Here is a 17,252-nt window from a genome sequence, read left to right on the forward strand (position 1 = left end):
GTCGCTGGGTCGGCTGAGGGTTGGGAGAGGCGGGATTGGAGGTAGGTTTGGACGGAGACGGAGGCCGGGCGGACGGGGTCGGTAGGCCAGTGTTTGAGGAGGTGAGAGAGACGGTTTATTGTCTGGGGGTTCAGAGTCTGCGAGTGGTTAGTGTGGTGGTCTTTGATGGGATGGACTCTTGGACTTACTGGTTTGCTCATGGTCGAGATAACGAATTGTCTTTAGTAAATGAAGACGGAGTCTATTTGGCCTGACGGTATTCCGAGAGATAGATTGAAGGTATAAAGTGATAGAATTGTGACCTTTGTTGAGCTTGATAAATGCAGATAGATGATGATATCAGTCGAGAACGGCGGAAAATCGGAGATGCCCCAGTTTCCAGGCTGCCATTTCAGCCACAGCGAAGCCACAGCCACAGCCAAGCCAAGCCACCGGTGTCTGCCTGATTAGTGAGGAATGAGGAATGAGGATGATTACGGAGACGGTCGGTCGATCCTCTTCCATCCGCATCCTAAGTCAACGCCTCCACTGTCATCGATCGTTTCCTGCATCTCTCTGGACATTCTTTCATCGGTTCTCTCTTTCTCTCGTCTCAGTTGGTCGTTTCTTTTGTTGCAATACCGAGTGCTCCTACACGCCCCCTGCTCAGCTCGTCATGAGCTCGCAGCGTTATCAGCGGGTAAGGCAGCAACTCCCCATATATCGATCCCCTCGTAGGATATTGACATGTAACATTTACAGGTTAATGCCCATGACGACGACGAAGTTGATTCCCATTCGTCGATCCCTCTACAAACAGCCCCAGCGCCCTCGTCTCCGCCGCCCTCATTCCACTCTCGTTCCTCTTCCTTCTCGTCAAGAAGACTCCTTCAGAATGGCTCCCATCGAAGCGATGCAGACCAGACTCTTGCCGACGCCTTTGGCGATGGGAGCGATTCCGAGGCAGATGACGAACCTGATGACCGACAGCGACTGATGCGGGCCCATCCGGAGCAGTCCTCACCAGCGGGCAGTGGCGGAGATGCTGCTCCTTCATCTGCCGCCAGCAACGAACCACCGTCACAGAGAAACCAGTCGAACTCGACTCTTCAGAGAAGGCCAACAATACTGCCCAGTTTCAGCACACCCTCGTCAGGCGCAGGTCGCATGATCAGTTCGTCAAATGACGGAGTCTTTGCCAATCTGGCCGCCAAGCCCGAACGGGGAGAGAAGAACGAGGATCTACCTCCGGTAAGCATGCTCCATACTGACACTCATTCTCACTCAAGGAGCTGACGTCGACAGTCCTACGAAGAAGCAGCCGCGGACGCCACACCCCCGTACTGGGAGACCACAATCTTGGCTCCCGGCATCTCGTCCAATGAGGTGTATGTGGATGGACTGCCGGTCGGCTCGGTCTTCTCCTTCGTATGGAACGCCATGATCTCGATGTCCTTCCAGCTGGTCGGCTTCCTCCTGACTTACCTCCTTCACACCACACACGCCGCGAAAAACGGCAGCAGAGCTGGTCTCGGCCTTACATTGGTGCAGTATGGTTTCTACATGAAAGGGGGGAGTGATGCGGGATCGGGTGATGGTGGCTCGGACTATGTTCCTCCTCCGGATCCCAACAGCCACAACTTCGATCCAACTTCGGTGTCTGATGGTTCATCCGGTGGCAACGGAGGTGGCGGTGCGGTATCCGACATCACGACGAGCGAGTGGATTTCTTATGTCCTGATGATTGTCGGTTGGTTCATTCTGATACGCGCCATCAGCGACTTCCTACGGGCCCGGCGGCATGAGCAACTGGTGCTGCAGAGCCCCGAGCGTGGTCTCAGCGTTCCGGTAATCGCGGAGGGCGAAAGGTCAGAAACGGTTGTATAAGGACAGATCATTCAGTCATCGACTTTAAGGTACAGAATAGCGGATCACTCATCGGATGGTTTGGAGTTCATATCTGATATCCTTGGTTTATCTGGTCGGGTAATGGGACTCGGGCTTCTCTCCTTCATGTTTATTCTCGTCTCATTCAGTAATCATGGATTCAGCAACTGGCATATTCTCTTCTGTAGCTATTTTTGTTTCGAGATACCAATGCGAGGGAATACTTGGCCTCTGCCACTGTTGGCTCCATAGATCAGCAGCCTCGTACTCCAGGCAGCGATTTTCCGTACACGTTCGCCTCTCACTTACGTGTCGAGTACTCTAGACAACCTTGTTTTTGCGTTACCCCTGCTGTTTCTGGATACTTGACGGTTTCACCCATCTCATTCTCGAGCTACTGGAATTGTGCGACAATCAATGCTGATCGTCGCTGACAGTTAAACCTCCTCTTGGCGGCTCTCCGCAACTGCCCAACCGTCCCGGCTTCTCCGCCGCGATTGTTTGTTTTGCTCAGGAACAGCGCTTCTAGGCACTTTCAGGCGTCCAATACAGCTCATCCCGCGCGCTCCGTCCATCTACGTGCCCTGCGACTGTTAATTTTCAATTCAATGGCCAAGGTCGACGGTGCGGCGGACGCAGCTTCTGCATCCTCCCCCGCGTCGCTCAATCCCAATATCCCCCAGGGTCCAGTCGAGGCTCGTTCTCTCTCGTCCATCACGACCATAGCCTCAAACCCCCCGGCCTATCCTCGGAATCCAACGCAAAAGAAGCTAGATCCTCTTGTGCTCTATATTGTGCGGGTACCCGGAAGCAAAGGTATCTTCTCGTCGAGCTACCCCGCGCCAGTCATTCAAGACTGCATCAGTCTGACTTGGTATAGATGTATTTCTCTCGCCGTTGAAGCCTCCAACCAAATCAAGCATCTCCGCAGAAGCCATCAACGCCTCCCTTTACTACCTACATGTTGCGACGCCGGAGGATGATATCCTGCTGCAGGAGGTCGAGGAGGAGCGGGAACAGCAGGCTAGATTACAAAAGGAACAATTGAGCGAAGGAGCAGAGGCCGCCAAGTCGCCGGCGGAGTTTGCGCGATTGAACAATGTCCGGCGAAAGCCTGTGCCGGGTGGTGGCAGCGGTGCGAGCTCGAACCTTCTTCCGCAGACTCAGCCTGTAGGGTTGTCGCAACCGCTGCAGCAGGAGAATCACTCGCCGTACCCTCCTACTTTCGACTCTCAGCGTCCGCTGATCCCGACCCGTCCGATGCTTTCTCAAGGTTTTTCCAGTTCGGAGTCAGTCACCGCTGGTCCTTGGGCTTCGAATATCTGCGACCAATACCTGGGCGACTCGCCTGGAGATACAGGAGAGACTAGAGCGCCCCCCTTACCACCTCGGCCTCGGCCTTTTGTGCCAACTACTTCAGATCCGATCAACAACAGTCCCTCGGGGAAGAAGAATCATCGATGGAGCGCCCTGTCGGGGTATCTCAACAGTAAAGGGCTCGATAGCTGGAAGGAAAAGTACGAAGCCATGTCCGCAGGTCGTCTTAGCTTCGATGCCCGTCGGCCCGAACTACGACCGCATACGTCTGACGGGGCAGGATCGAATGTTTGCCGAGGATCGCCGTCAAGGAGCCCAGGGCAGTCTCCGCACAGAAGGCCGCGCGACCACGGCCAGGCTTCAGACCGACGTGGATTCCATATCACTCTCATCCGCCGCGATCCCACTCACGGCAGTCAATGGAATGTTGCGACCATCTCCACCTCTAAGACGGACAGCACCGCCGTCGACATCGAGGTATCGACACCGGGGTATAACCGGTTCCTAGCCCAGGATGAGCCGTTCTCCCTGCAGAGTCTGGGCATAAACCTCCCGTCAGATGCACAGTGTCTGCCCTCATCCGCATTCAAATTTCCCACCCAGTCGCAGACTGAACCCCCGTCCAGGGACCCGTCCCTGCCCCGCAAATTCCGCCGCCAGCTCTGCGTATCACGGCCACATCACCAGCGGGACGACTCGCGAGGCTCACTGGATATGCCCACCAACAGAGCCTCACTGGACACGTTTAATGGCAGCCCGACCAGGCCACACTCGCAGGCCCACTCCAAGCTGAAAAGCGGCTACTACACCTTCATCTCACCCTGGAACGGCATCTGCACATTCTCAACCAGCGTCAACGGCCGCAGCCTCAAATGCAAGCACATGATCCCCACACCCTCATATCCAGGCAATGGAACGACCCCCTCCAGCCCCGGCGCTCCAGCCGTGACCGTCGCAGAAATCCGCTTCAACACCCCCTTCCAAGCCGGTCATCTCCACCACCAACCCAGCTCCACCCATATCTCCCCCTTCACCCTCAGCCAGACCTCCACATTCAGAGACCCATCCGCCTCTGCCTCAGACACCCCGGGCCAAACACCCGCCTCAAAACGCAACTCCCTCGCCCAGTTCCTCAACCCAACCACCTACACCAGACCCCGCTCCCGCTCCGGCGCCAGCGCATCCTCCGTCTCATCCCTACCCAGGCACGGCCACTCACACACACGCAACCCCTCCTCAAGCAGCACCAGCAGCGGCGGGCCCGACGACCGTCTCGACCTGTCGCTCGCGCGCGAACCAGCGGGCGGGGGCATGCGCGGCAAGAGCGCGAAGCTGGGGAAACTGATCATCGAAGACGAGGGCATCAAGATGCTGGATCTGGTCGTTGCGGCTTGTATGGCTGTCTGGTGGAGGGGGTATTACCATTAGCTTTGCTTCGCTTTGCTTCGCTTACTCCGGACTTTCTTTCTGTTGATATACTCGTATATGCTGCCCATTTATTTGAAGATAGGGTGAGGATGGGCGATACCCGCAGTTGATATTTCTGAAGTTCTCTAGATACTCGCTTGTTTACACGATTGGATGATAATGATTGATGCATGTGTTGTGTTCGTTTATAGAATTGAATTGATGGGGTATACATAGATAGGCTCAGTGCATGTACTTTACGTGAACTGTTGAATTTGGAGATAATGGCCCAGTCATGCATCTCATTTGACGCCCTAGCATAAATCGGTCTAAGGCCTGCTAATGCATATAGGCGGAGATAATGGACCAGTGGTAGTGCTCTCATTGAAGTGTCAAATGACAACGAGGTATAGATCGAGGGAAAGTGATATGATATACTTGATCGTTTATGAACAATGCAACAATCGACATGTTTACCGAGACATACAGCACCGACAAAGAACGGTCTATTGGACGTCCATCCCCCGCTGCAACGACGATTCCAGATCGTTGGCGTGGCCGCCCGCGGCGTGCGCCTCCTGAGGCTTGGGCTCCTCGTGCTTCCAGCCGCCCTGCTGGTGTTCAGGGATGGGAACGTTGGTCTGTTGAGCGATCTGCTGCTGCGCGGCAGCGGCGGCCTGCGCCTGGGACTGCTGCCGGACGAGGGTGCGGAAGCGCACCACTTCGTCGTAGATCATCTTGCGCATCTCCTGCACGTCGTCGACGACTTCGAAGTGGAAGTCAAAGGTCGTGGGGCAGGTGGGCTCGTCGGAGGCGTCGTGCCAGATGTGCAGGTATGGGTGCTCCAGCGCTTCCTCGACGGAAATACGCGATGCGGGATCAAAGGCCAGCATGCGATCGAGCAGATCGAGAGCGTCGGGGTTGGCGTTGGGGAACAAGCGCTGGAAGGGGATCTTGGGCATGAAGGGCAGGTTGCGGACGTATTCCTGGGCCCGCGGAGATCCAATGCGGCTGAGTGTCTCCTCGTTGGGAGTGCCCAGGTAGTGCAGGATTTGGTTGAGCTGGTCGACGTAGTCCCGGCCTTTGAAGAAAGGACGGCCGCCGAGCAGCTCTGCCAGGATGCATCCTACAGACCACACATCGACTGCGATCGTCAGCATACCGCCGGTCTAATAGCGACGGAAATGAGTTACGACTTACTAGCTTTGGTGTAGCTCTGGAAGCTCAGCATGATCTCCGGAGCACGGTACCACCGGGTCGCAACATATTCGGTCATGTAGCCTGCGTTCTCCTCGGGGTCGATCGAAAAGCCGCGGGCCAGACCGAAATCGCAGATCTTGAGCTCGCAGTCCGCGTTGACCAGCAAGTTACCGGGCTTCAGATCTCGGTGCAAGACATTGGCGGAATGGATATACTTGAGTCCACACAGAATCTGGTAGATAAAAGATTGAAAGTGCGCGTCGGTCAGGGGCTGTCCCGATCGGATGATGGCGGCCAGATCACATTCCATCAATTCTGCATGATATCAATCAGTGGTTGCTGATGTTACCATAGTGGTCGTGGCACTCACCCTCATACAGATAGGTTTCATTAAAATTGTCTGGCCGTGGAATGTCCATGTCGTATAGACAGGTGATCTGCAACTCCGATCAGCCCTACCAGTCTTACGAATAAAAACAAGCGATTGACGTACGTTGCGGTGGCCTCGGAAGTGCTGGAGGAGCTTAATTTCTCTCAAAGCCCGCTTGGCCAGAATTTTCTTGCTGAAGACATTGGTAACCTTCTTGATGGCGACACCCTCACCAGTATGGACATTTGTGGCAGCACTACAGTCAAATGATCGTCGTCAGTACTCAACTCACTGGTAGATCCATGATCTCTTCGGCACCCCTTCTGATGTCATTCACTTCTTTTTCTGCCGTATACGCTGTCGAGCCTGATACAGACACAGACAACCGGTCGCAAGTCTTGAGAATGCAGACACAACCTACCAAACGATACCGTATGCACCCTGGCCCAGCTCCTTGGTCACATTGTACCGTTCATCCACGATAAAGTCTTGGTTAAAGACCTTGAAGACCTTCCGACCCTGTATATCGGACATGGCTCAAATCGGACAGCTCTTTTGTCCTGGAGCAACCGGCTTATGATCGACGAGAAAATCTCGGGGCGGGGAAGCGACAAACGAGTGTCGTATGAGGCCGGTGTTGACTTCGAATCGCAATGCTTCTGCGCCAACGAAGGTGAAGATGAAGCGAGTATCTCAACGAAGGAAAAGTCCCAGCTCAAATTGCTCAACGATTCTAAAGGGGAAGGAGATCCGGTCCGACTGAGACAGAGTTGGTGGAAAGGGAGCTGCCAGTAGTCCAAGCCCCGCAGTACAACGTGCAGCCGCCGTAACGGATTGAGACGTCGGTGGAGAGACGGAATGAGGACAAAGCAATAGGTAAGAAGTGTTCAAAAGGAGAACGAGGGGTAGAAAAGGATAAACAGGAAGAGAGGATGGAGGGGGAAAAGGAGAATAGAGTGTGTTTTGATGTGAAGCAGCGCAATTGGGGATGTGACGGGGGAAGTTAATTAAGGAATGATTGGGGCCTGCAGCTGCTGGAGCGCCGGGACGTGCATCAAGTCAATCAATAATCACAGCTGCTCCGCCGCACTCAGACAGACTAGGGGTGGTAGAGAAAGAAGAAGACTCAATCATGATGAATAAATTTTATATATATATATATATCCATTAAAACAAAAAAGATGAAAGAAAATCTGCAGACTTGAAGTCAAAGAAGAAAGATGGGACATCGAGAAAGAAGGAATATGCCTGAGGCCAGACCGAGACAGGAGAGGGGCTGTGGTGGGGATTCCCAAGGCCCCATGTCTGGTCCATTTTCCATAGATAATGGTAAACTATTCTTTCTTGAAGCTTAACCAGGACAATCACAGCGCTGACCAGCTTGTTCATATGGCTTGAAGTCTAGAACAGCAGAAGGCGAACTCAATTTGACAGTCGATTATTCGCTACATAACCAGAGAAGCCAAAGCCAGAACTCCGCCATTGCTAATCGCATTAGAACAAGCGATGAGTATAACTTCGAGTTTAATGCTAAATAATATCTCAGAGTATTCTGTGGTCCACATGACATTCAAGCATCTTTGTAAAAAAGAACTTGGATAGGAGGAAACCTCACCCCGTAGATGCAGGTTTCCAGACTACTTCCAGTACTTCAGGAGGCTTCTTAGGTCCCAGGTCATGAATATAGATCTGTCGAACAGAACCCGCCTGCTGAGTTGCGCTCTGCAAGCGAAAGGACACCTTTTCTTCGTCCTTTCGGCGAAATGGACCCAGACTGAACGCGAAGCCGTCCCCGCCTCTGTATTTACTATCCTCCCAGGTCTTCTCCATCAGATCAACATCCTCGAGTGAAGTATACTTGATCATAGAGAACCCGTTCACAAGGAACCAATTGTCCGTCAAGCGCCAACGATGCAGCAGGCAAGAGTCGCCGCAGATGGCCGCAACCTGACCGAGCCCAACCATATCTGCCTGGAACCATGATTTCCAGTGATGGACCGAGAGCGGCAGCGGGCGACCGGACTCGTAGAACCCAGAAGCGTCCCCGCGGAGATCCAGCTGGTACAGGTCGCGGTCCCACGTGAGTTTCGTGGATGTGTGGGCGTAAATACACATGGCAACTCTTCGGTCGCCTGTGGTTTTGATGTCGTTGCAATCATCAAACACCCGGTCGAGTTGCTCAAGGAGTGGCATTGAGAGGAAGATTCCGGCACCTCCGTAAGCCATATAACTCCAACTGAACATCTGGGCAAGATCCTCCGTCAGAGCCCCGATATACTGTGGCTTCGTCGCATCGTAGGTTGCGAGTCTGTTCACCAAATTCCTCATGGAAGGGAAGAAGGTGTCATCGTCAATCAAGACAGCCCACTGCGAAGATGCATCCCGATGCTTGAGCAGGACCCGAAGTAGAGAAAAGTACCGATCCAATCGCTCATCATCCGATTGAATTATAGTCAAACGGATATCTAATTCGTTGGCTCGTTGCTGCACCCTTTTGATTTCTGAGAGTATTTCAGATTCCACCAGAGCATATACCCGAGCGTCCGTTCTCCCCGCCCAGTGTGCGAATGCATCCAGAGAATCCTCCAGTCTTTCCAGTGTAGTAGCGACGCCGAACAAAAGGTGGGACGCGTTGGGTGGTGCGACCGGTAACGGGGCTTGAATGGTCACTGCGGGAGAGCATATCTTCGGCGACAACAGTTCCCGATGCTCGACTGTGTCCAAACGAATCTTCTGATAAGCAGGGAAACGGGTATGCAAGGTGTCAGAGAATCCCGTAAAGTTCTCTGTTCGCGTCACGGCTATCTCGAGCCGTGCATATTTCGCAGAAGAATTGTACCCGTGAGATCTCAGGATGTCAAGGTCGACGTAGCAAGTGTTTGTGCTTTCTGTGTTGTTGTTGCTGGAGGGCAGCGAGGGGATGAGGTCAACATCAGAGGGACTGGCAGGTCTGGAATAGAACACGAGGGAGGCGGACACAAAGATAAAGGCGGCAGCGAGGGCAAAAAGTTTCAATGGGGATGTATGTCGCCATTGAAGCAACGAATGATGAAGTCGCTGCATGATGATTCGTGCATGACTGTTGGTGTTGTCGCCTGCTTGTGGTAGAGTCAGGACTTGCTGGAAAAGGAGCGTGAAATAGTGACCTGCATCTTCCCTTCCTACGTAGAAGGGAATCGGGTGAAATACCCCTTGACAACCACAGAGATGATCTTGGCAACAAAAACCTGGAGTTGTGGATGGCAACTAGTCGCCTTATCACCATTTTGATTAAGGGGTGATCGAAATTTCATAGGTCCACCTACTCACAGTGGGACCAACAGGGTCGCAGGCCGCCAGCGGGCTCTCCTAGTGCTAGAACTCTTACTCGGTATCTACATGCGCAAATTCTGGGCATACAGGTTGCTTGTACCTAAGGTAGGGCAGATTGCCCATAAATTCTAGATCAGAATTTCTCTTCGTGTCTTCATCGCTAAATACTCCAGGTCTACTTTTCTGTGAAAGAGGCAACATCAATGCCTACATAAGTCATGCTTCTATGCGAGATCGCTTGCCGTAAAATAGCGGCACTCGAAATGCGCCACCCAATAGAGGCTAAATACCAGTTTCGAATTGCTCTACAGAGCATTCACCAGTCTGCGCTCCTTCCTCAGAGCCCGGAGCTTCTCGCGAGCCTCTTCAAGAGGAACCATGACGCCCTTGTTCTGTGTAGCAGGGTCGTCACGGTTACGGATGTTGACGGAGCGAGACTCCTTTTCTTGAGCGCCGACGACTAACCAAAGTCAATACCATCCAAGAAAAGGATTAGAGCTCGATAAGACTTACCGAAGATGAAGTTGTACTGCGCCAGCTGACCAGTACGAATCTTCTTCTGCATGGTGTTACCACTAATGTCGATGTCCACATTTAATTTATCGTCACGCAAGATCTGCTGCAGCTCCTCAACATAGTCGTTCACAGCAGGCATGACGGGGACAATCAGGATCTGACGAGGGCTGATCCAGAATGGCCACTTGCCGCCAAAGTGCTCAATCAAGATACCCAAGAAACGCTCAAAGCTACCAATGATAGCTCTGTGGATGACGACGGGGCGCGCCCGACCTGGACCAAGCTCGTTGGACTTAGTCTCACCTTCCTTCTTCGAGTCATCCATAACAGCCTGGCCCTTCTCGTTGGTCATGTACTCAAGCTTGAAGTTAATTGGTGCCTGGTAATCCAGCTGGATAGTGGCACATTGGAACTCTCTCTTGAGAGCATCAGCAATGGTGATGTCGATCTTAGGACCATAGAATGCACCATCGCCTTCGTCAATCGTCCAGTCTTTACCTTTGAACTTGGTCATCGCAGACTTGAGCTGCTCCTCGGCATAGTTCCAGGTCTCGAGGTCACCGAGATACTTCTCTGGGCGAGTGGAAAGCTTCAGCTTGAAGGTGAAGCCGAACAGCCCGTAGATGGACTGGAGGAAATCAAAGAGACCCTCGATCTCAGAGGCAATCTGCGGGCAGTTAGTTGACTATAAGACATAAAATATGGTGCGAGATCTCCTCCTCACCTGATCTGGGGTACAGAAGATGTGGGTATCATCTTGCTGGAACTTCCGGACACGGGTCAATCCGCTCAATGCACCGGATGCTTCGTTACGGTGAAGGACTCCAAAGTCCGCAATTCTCAGCGGGAGTTCTCTGTAACTCCGTTCGCGGTGGCCGAAGAGCACGAAATGGCCCGGGCAGTTCATGGGCTTAAGAGCCCATTCTCTCTTTTCCACGTCAAGCTTGAACATGTCATCCTTGTAATGAGCCCAGTGACCAGATGTCTTCCAGATGCTAACGTCATACATGTTGGGAGTTTGGACTTCCTGGTAGCCGCGCTTGCGGTACTCGGCCCGCAGAAGAGCCTGAAGGGAATTGAAAATCTTGGTTCCATTGGGGAGGAGGAACGGACAACCTGGCGAAACTTCATCGAAGAAGAAAAGCTCCTGGTCCTTGCCAATTCTCAAATGATTGCGCTTCTCTGCCTCCTCCAAGAACTTCAGATGTTCCTGCATCTGCTTCTTATCGGGGAAAGCAACACCACGGATACGTTGCAGAGAATCGTTCGTCTGATCACCAAGGAAGTATGCGGAAGAGTTCTGGACATAGCAATCAGCGATGGACTCGGCAAAACGGCTTCCGCAGAATCGTGTTCATACCTGCATAATCTTGAAGGTCTTGATCTTCCCAGTATTCTGGATGTGAGGACCTCTGCAAAGGTCGACCAGGGTACCACATCTATAAACCGTGCTCTTTTCTCCGGTCACAAGCTTGTCAATGTAGTGCAATTTGTACTTGCTGTAGGCGAACATTTTCTTGAGATTTTCCTTCGTGACCTCCAACCGATCGAAGCTTTGCTTTTCCTTAAAGATCCGCGACGCTTTGCTATCCAAGGCCGGCCAGTCACTCTCTCTTACAACACGGCTATTCTCAGAAGTCAGACTCTTATTCCATCACAAAGTATACGTAAGAAGACGTAGGAATGACAAACTGACTTTTCAGGCATGGCCATATCGTAGAAGAAACCCTGAGGGGTGGGAGGTCCGTGGGAGAGAAGGCATCCAAATTCGCACTCGCATGCCTCGCCCAGGCAGTGCGCGCTCGAATGCCAGAAAACTTCCCGACCTTCGGGGCTGTCGAAGGGAACATAAGAGACGGTGCAGTCGCGTTCCAGAGGGCGGTTCAGGTCCCAGAGTTCCTTTCCATCAATTTTCGCGAGGACGACATTGGCGCTGATATCCTTCGGGACGTCTCTCAAAAACGAACCGGGGGTGGTCTCCCAGGCTTTGGCGGGGACAGGAGAGGGGCTCCCATTGCCGAGATCAAGGAGGACATTGATTTCCGGGTGAGGCTTGTTCTTGAGCTCCTCGAGATACTGTTGCCACAATTCTTCAAATAGCTTGTTCCGTTCAATTATGAAATCGGGGAGAGAGTCGGTATTCGAGGCCGCATTAGCTTTCGCAGCCTTGGGCGGGGCAGTGGCATTGACATCCTGGGCCTCTACAGGCCGCACAGGCAATTCTTTCGAGCCTTCAGAAGCCATGGCTGTATCCGCAAGTTTAGACCAGCGGTTTGGGAGCGGACACAAGAAGAGAGGGGCAGACTCGGAACGATGACTCTCCTTCAGCGCATGGGAAGAGTCATAATAATTCGAAACGGTGAGGGGAAGGAAGGCGGTGAAGCACGTGACTTTAAACTGCCCTGGCGGCTAGCGACACTTTACCGTTTCGAGGCTCCCACCATTTGAAAACTTCTCCGGACTCCGAACTCCAGACAGGTCGATCAATCGCAACACCACCATCAAGATGTCGTTTCGTGGAGGTGGCCGTGGCGGCTTCGCCTCAGGCGCCAATCGTGGTGGAAACTTTGGTGGACGTGGTGGTGAGTTTTAATGCATGCCAAAGTTGAAGATTGATGGTTATTCGGGCTAACGAAATTTTCGTCGGACAGGCCGCGGAGGATTCCAAGCACAAACTGGACCGCCAGCACAGGTTCTCGGTAATTATACATTTGCGAGTGCATTTGGCGGATATGGTGGATGACTGATTTTCTTCAGAGATGGGAACTTTCATGCACGCTTGCGAGGGCGAAATGGTTTGCGAATCAGTGAATCCCAAGATTCCTTACTTCAACGCCCCTATCTATCTCGAGAACAAAGTACGACATAGGCTTACATCCTACTTCCTGTCGCAAGCTTAGTGACTAATCCCCTTTATCAGACTCCTATCGGCAAGGTCGACGAAGTTCTCGGTCCCATCAACCAGGTCTACTTCACCATCAAGCCCCAGGAGGGCATCGTCGCGACATCCTTCAAGCCTGGCGACAAGGTCTATATTGGAGGAGACAAGCTTCTTCCTCTTGAGAAGTACGCTCTGAAACGCTTTGATTCGCATGTTCGCGTGACTAACTGTCCAATAATAGGTTCCTGCCCAAGCCTAAGGCTCCACCAGGTAGGCCGTTAGATTCGTCCAGTCATCTTACACTCATTCTAACTTTGTCTAGGTTCGAAACCCAAGAGGGCCGGAGGTGCCAGAGGTGGTGCTCGCGGAGGCGCCAGAGGTGGACGTGGTGCACCTCGTGGTGGCCGAGGCGGCGCACCCCGAGGACGTGGAGGACCCAGAGGAGGTGGTTTCGGCGGTGGTTTTGGTGGAGGCGGCTTCCGTGGTGGAAGCAGAGGTGGTGGCAGAGGAGGACCTCGTGGTGGAGGTTTCCGACGATAGACAGTTTGTCTTGCCTAGTACTGTCTTATTACGGCGTTATGGGAAAACGGGAGCTCTTGCAGGAACCTTTTTTTTCGAGATCATTATTATGCATATGAAAGTTTGCTGCTTCAGTGTCTGTAATGTTGTAAGATACACAGTCCGAGTCCAAGTTCTGTCCACTTGCAACAATACTACATCCAGTGTCCTTCAAATAGAGGTTAGCCAGCTCGTAGAACCCTCGATTGTTAAAGCTGGAAATTTTCCCTAGCAACATGTGGCTTGATCTGGTGGCGCAGCCTTGCACCGCCTTTCCAATGACGTCTGGGCCCTGGCACCCGCCGAACCGGAGAATCTGTGCGTTTGTCAACACTGGAATCCTCGACCTTTATTACCCTGCTACTTTCCTACAAGAGCCTTGAGATCGCTCTGAAACCTACATTCTAGTAAAATTTTCTACCATATATTGTCTACTCTGGTTGATACAGATTGAGCATGTCTCGCCGAACAGCAGCCATGTCGTCAAATCAATCTCCAAATAGCGGTGTCGCAGCTTCGGGCGATGGAGGTGAGTTTGAATCACCAACGGGCGCCTTGTATTGCAACATGCTCACCCGTTGGTTACAGGTCAGGAAAAGCAGAAGATGCTCCTCTCGTCGGAGACGGGCCACTTTAGCTTGGTCAGGTTAGCATTTGAGTGCCTGGTGGGAATCAAGATCCCTTGCTGATTCAAAATTCGTACAGGGCGTTGCATCTTGCAGATTTGGTGACTGAGCTCAATGGTAGGATCTGTTAGAAATAAGTAATCTGTCCTTTATGCTGACCGTACTCGATAGGATTCTGTGGAGGCAAGACCGCAATCTTAATGAAATCGAAATTTTGAACCGACGCTGACTAGATCTCGAACAGTCATGTCCGTATTCTCGTCGATGCGTTACTGTCTAGGAGACCCACATAATCATGGTGCTATCTGGGCCGCTCTTGGATTCATGCCCTTTGGTTTGTTCTTTGATTTTATGGATGGCAAAATCGCGAGATGGAGGAAAAAGTCGTCCCTCATGGGACAGGAGCTTGATTCTCTGGCGGACTTGGTATGGCAACTTCGCACTGAAGGGCAGCGAGACGCAGCTGACCCTTATCTTCCCACTCTAGATATCCTTCGGCGTCGCACCGGCCGCATGCGCATTCGCTCTTGGAGCCCGCACCGTCGTCGACCATCTTCTGTTAGCGTTCTTCGTCCTTTGTGGCTTGACACGGTTGGCCCGATTCAACGTTACCGTCGCCGTCCTTCCCAAGGATAAGACCGGCAAGTCCAAGTTTTTTGAAGGCACACCGATCCCGACGACATTGGCCATCGCTTCGCTCATGGCCTACTGGGTATCTCAGGGTTGGATTCTCGAGGATCTTCCTCTTGGACTCGCCGCCCAGGGCACTCCATTTGAGTTTCACCCCGTCGTTCTGCTGTTTGTCTTGCACGGCTGCTTGATGGTCAGCAAATCGATAAAGATTCCCAAGCCCTAGAGGCGATGATAATCTGTACAGACGAGTTCAGGCTTGACTGCTCAAGATTTAATTACCGTGATAGAGAGATCTGTCTACGAACATATATACAGGAGAGGACATGAAGCTTTGTTGAATACAATTTTGAAAAGTTTGCACTTGATTGCGAATGTGATTTTTATACATTTGATGCCTTCTATGCGCCGCTTAAGCTGTTGTCGAGCTTTACCGAGTACGTCTGGTAGAAACCTCAGCTCAGTGCATTGAATGTTTCCCAGCTTTAATCAGCTATTCACTAGGAATTCCCACCTGCCGACTACAATAGATACCCTAGTTGGATACATCCATAATTGAAAAGTCATATTGAACATCTTAAATCGAAAACTTTTAACAATTGAGGGAGACTATAGATGATAATGTATCTAAGCATTTCTTCTTGAGAGATTGAGATGAATGACAATGAGACTCAGTCTCAATGCAGGTTGCTATATATATATCCGCCAGCTGCGATGCGCTACCACCCGCCGCATGATGACTATCTGCAGCTTATCCCATAGCATGCAGTGGAATTCTTAAAGCACAATACTCGCTACGGAGTACATCCAGACTAATCATCCATATGCGTAACAAGGATAGATAGCCCAGCCAGCCCGATTTAAGCCTTGAATCTGTTAACTGACGAGAAATGCAGCACTAACAATGATTCCCATCAATCGCCGCAAACTCCCGTCAAACTTGCAAAGTTGGAAACAAGATTGACGACTAAGTACTCCGTACCCAGGCAAATCTAACCCAGAGGCCCAAATGGGTGAGGTCTGGGATGCCGATTTCGACTTGTCGAGCAGTGAGGCAACGGCAGCTTACTTCCAATCCTGCGGCCCGATTCTGCGTAACTCGAAGGAGTTCTAGACGGTCGTAACTCGTAAGGACAGTGGACTCGATAGACCATTGTATTAGGACAAATTTGGAGCCTGACTGTTGTGCTGTGGGTCAATTGACAGGTTCTAGACCTGCCTGAGGGCTTTACAAATTACAACTCCGTTGGGACAAATCGACATACAGCTTCCGGTCGTTCCGTTTAGGAACTTCGGCCAGCGGTCCTCGAGAGTTCGAAATGCTGATGTATCTTCAAGATAGTTCATGGAAGCCAATGTGCTTGGGGCTATAGGACATGGTAGACCTTTGTCGTAGTGATCCTTGTCCTGGGCTCCCGGTGATAGCGTCGTTAGCACCGAGATTGGTGTCAAGAAGAACAGCACGCGACCAGGGCCTAGATTCGATTCTCGCAAAGTGAGCATTGATCTATTTCTGTTAGTCCGAGTCGGTAGTCCTGGGGAAGCATTCGTACTCTGCAAGGATTCATTGATTTGAGGCTCTGACAGAAATACAGATAGGACGTTGCTATCTCTTGACTTCGAACCCAGCCTATATTTGCACCTACTAACTGAGTTGCTCTAATCGCGTCAAGTTATTGGGTCAAATCTGATTGAACAAGGGAGATTCGCGACAGAAGGAGTATGGGCCTGTGTCCTTGAGCAAGCCACTAGTACTGTCTCAATGTCTCCAGTAAACATTCCTCTCAGTCTGAAACGAATTGATTAAGGTTGATCAGCATCCTTCTGGAATGGATGGCTCTTTCATGACTTCCATGCAAAGGAGGTATTCCTAAGTGTATGTGCCACGTCATTTTCATTGCAAAGGATAGTCACGGTCATTTTGCAGGCTTGCAGAATTCACGAGAATTCAATTGTTTGTGAGAGGATGATGGGTTTGCGAACGTGACTACATAACAGAGTATTCCCAAGGCCCGATCTCTGATAAACATGATCCGAGGGTTTCACTCCGTAAAGTGCTACAAGTGTCAGGATCAGGGACAGTCCGTTGCTGTCATCACTAAAAACCTCGAGTTCGAACTGGTGGCAAATGCGGCTACCTTCCTCGGCCTACGTCCTTCCCACATTCTCAGAAATCTATGAAAACTCTTGGTTGTGTTTGTCTGACTATGCAAGTGGCAAAGCCATGAACTATTATCTTCAACCTGAATCATGCCTGTTGTACAATGAACCGAGTTCATCATCATCGTTCACATGAAAATCAGTCTCTGTCATTGGCGGACCTTCCGAGCCTTGTCGATCACAGGATGAAGGATCGAGGTACGTACTCCGTTATGTGCGTTACATGATACATCAGTAAGGTAGCCAAAGGAGGTGAACCTTACATTTTTTCCACAGGTTCCAGCGATCCGCATTAACCTGCAGAAGCCATGAAGGGGTTCAGACCCACAAAGTCCGGGAGTGGCCGCTTGGGAGCCTTGGAAGTTGGAACTCATGAAAGGATTACCAGCAGGGACAAGAGGAAGAGAAT

At 51.6% G+C, this 17,252-nt stretch overlaps 6 protein-coding genes across 6 annotated transcripts; 3 read left to right on the forward strand and 3 right to left on the reverse strand.

Moving 5' to 3' along the window:
- Positions 1-655: 655 nt before the first annotated feature.
- Positions 656-4,611, forward strand: CDV56_100287 (uncharacterized protein; the record flags this gene model as incomplete). The annotated part of the gene is made up of 5 exons (XM_026753906.1): positions 656-679; positions 742-1,230; positions 1,285-1,827; positions 2,304-2,682; positions 2,747-4,611. The coding sequence occupies 5 exons, from the start codon at positions 656-658 to the stop codon at positions 4,609-4,611; spliced, it is 3,300 nt and encodes a 1,099-aa protein (XP_026611006.1).
- Positions 4,612-5,096: 485 nt separating this feature from the next.
- mpkA (mitogen-activated serine/threonine-protein kinase SLT2) lies at positions 5,097-6,694 on the reverse strand (the record flags this gene model as incomplete). Its single annotated transcript, XM_026754625.1, has 5 exons — positions 5,097-5,734; positions 5,791-6,105; positions 6,161-6,227; positions 6,284-6,416; positions 6,582-6,694. 5 exons carry the CDS (start codon positions 6,692-6,694, stop codon positions 5,097-5,099), a joined length of 1,266 nt encoding a protein of 421 aa, XP_026611007.1.
- Positions 6,695-7,771: 1,077 nt separating this feature from the next.
- On the reverse strand, positions 7,772-9,223 carry CDV56_101413 (glycosyltransferase family 31 protein; the record flags this gene model as incomplete). The annotated part of the gene is made up of 1 exon (XM_026755032.1): positions 7,772-9,223. The coding sequence occupies one exon, from the start codon at positions 9,221-9,223 to the stop codon at positions 7,772-7,774; it is 1,452 nt and encodes a 483-aa protein (XP_026611008.1).
- Positions 9,224-9,777: 554 nt separating this feature from the next.
- Positions 9,778-12,232, reverse strand: CDV56_101697 (threonine--tRNA ligase THS1; the record flags this gene model as incomplete). The annotated part of the gene is made up of 5 exons (XM_026755316.1): positions 9,778-9,932; positions 9,986-10,655; positions 10,713-11,288; positions 11,349-11,613; positions 11,685-12,232. The coding sequence occupies 5 exons, from the start codon at positions 12,230-12,232 to the stop codon at positions 9,778-9,780; spliced, it is 2,214 nt and encodes a 737-aa protein (XP_026611009.1).
- Positions 12,233-12,494: 262 nt separating this feature from the next.
- GAR1_1 (H/ACA ribonucleoprotein complex subunit GAR1/NAF1) lies at positions 12,495-13,409 on the forward strand (the record flags this gene model as incomplete). The annotated part of the gene is made up of 6 exons (XM_026755692.1): positions 12,495-12,570; positions 12,640-12,687; positions 12,746-12,846; positions 12,909-13,054; positions 13,111-13,139; positions 13,192-13,409. The coding sequence occupies 6 exons, from the start codon at positions 12,495-12,497 to the stop codon at positions 13,407-13,409; spliced, it is 618 nt and encodes a 205-aa protein (XP_026611010.1).
- Positions 13,410-13,904: 495 nt separating this feature from the next.
- Positions 13,905-14,909, forward strand: CDV56_102272 (CDP-diacylglycerol-serine O-phosphatidyltransferase; the record flags this gene model as incomplete). The annotated part of the gene is made up of 5 exons (XM_026755891.1): positions 13,905-13,956; positions 14,016-14,073; positions 14,133-14,170; positions 14,298-14,479; positions 14,541-14,909. 5 exons carry the CDS (start codon positions 13,905-13,907, stop codon positions 14,907-14,909), a joined length of 699 nt encoding a protein of 232 aa, XP_026611011.1.
- Between the last annotated feature and the right edge of the window lie 2,343 nt (positions 14,910-17,252).

Source organism: Aspergillus thermomutatus (assembly GCF_002237265.1).
Source record: "Aspergillus thermomutatus strain HMR AF 39 chromosome Unknown NODE_258, whole genome shotgun sequence".
NCBI classification, from domain to species: domain Eukaryota; kingdom Fungi; phylum Ascomycota; class Eurotiomycetes; order Eurotiales; family Aspergillaceae; genus Aspergillus; species Aspergillus thermomutatus.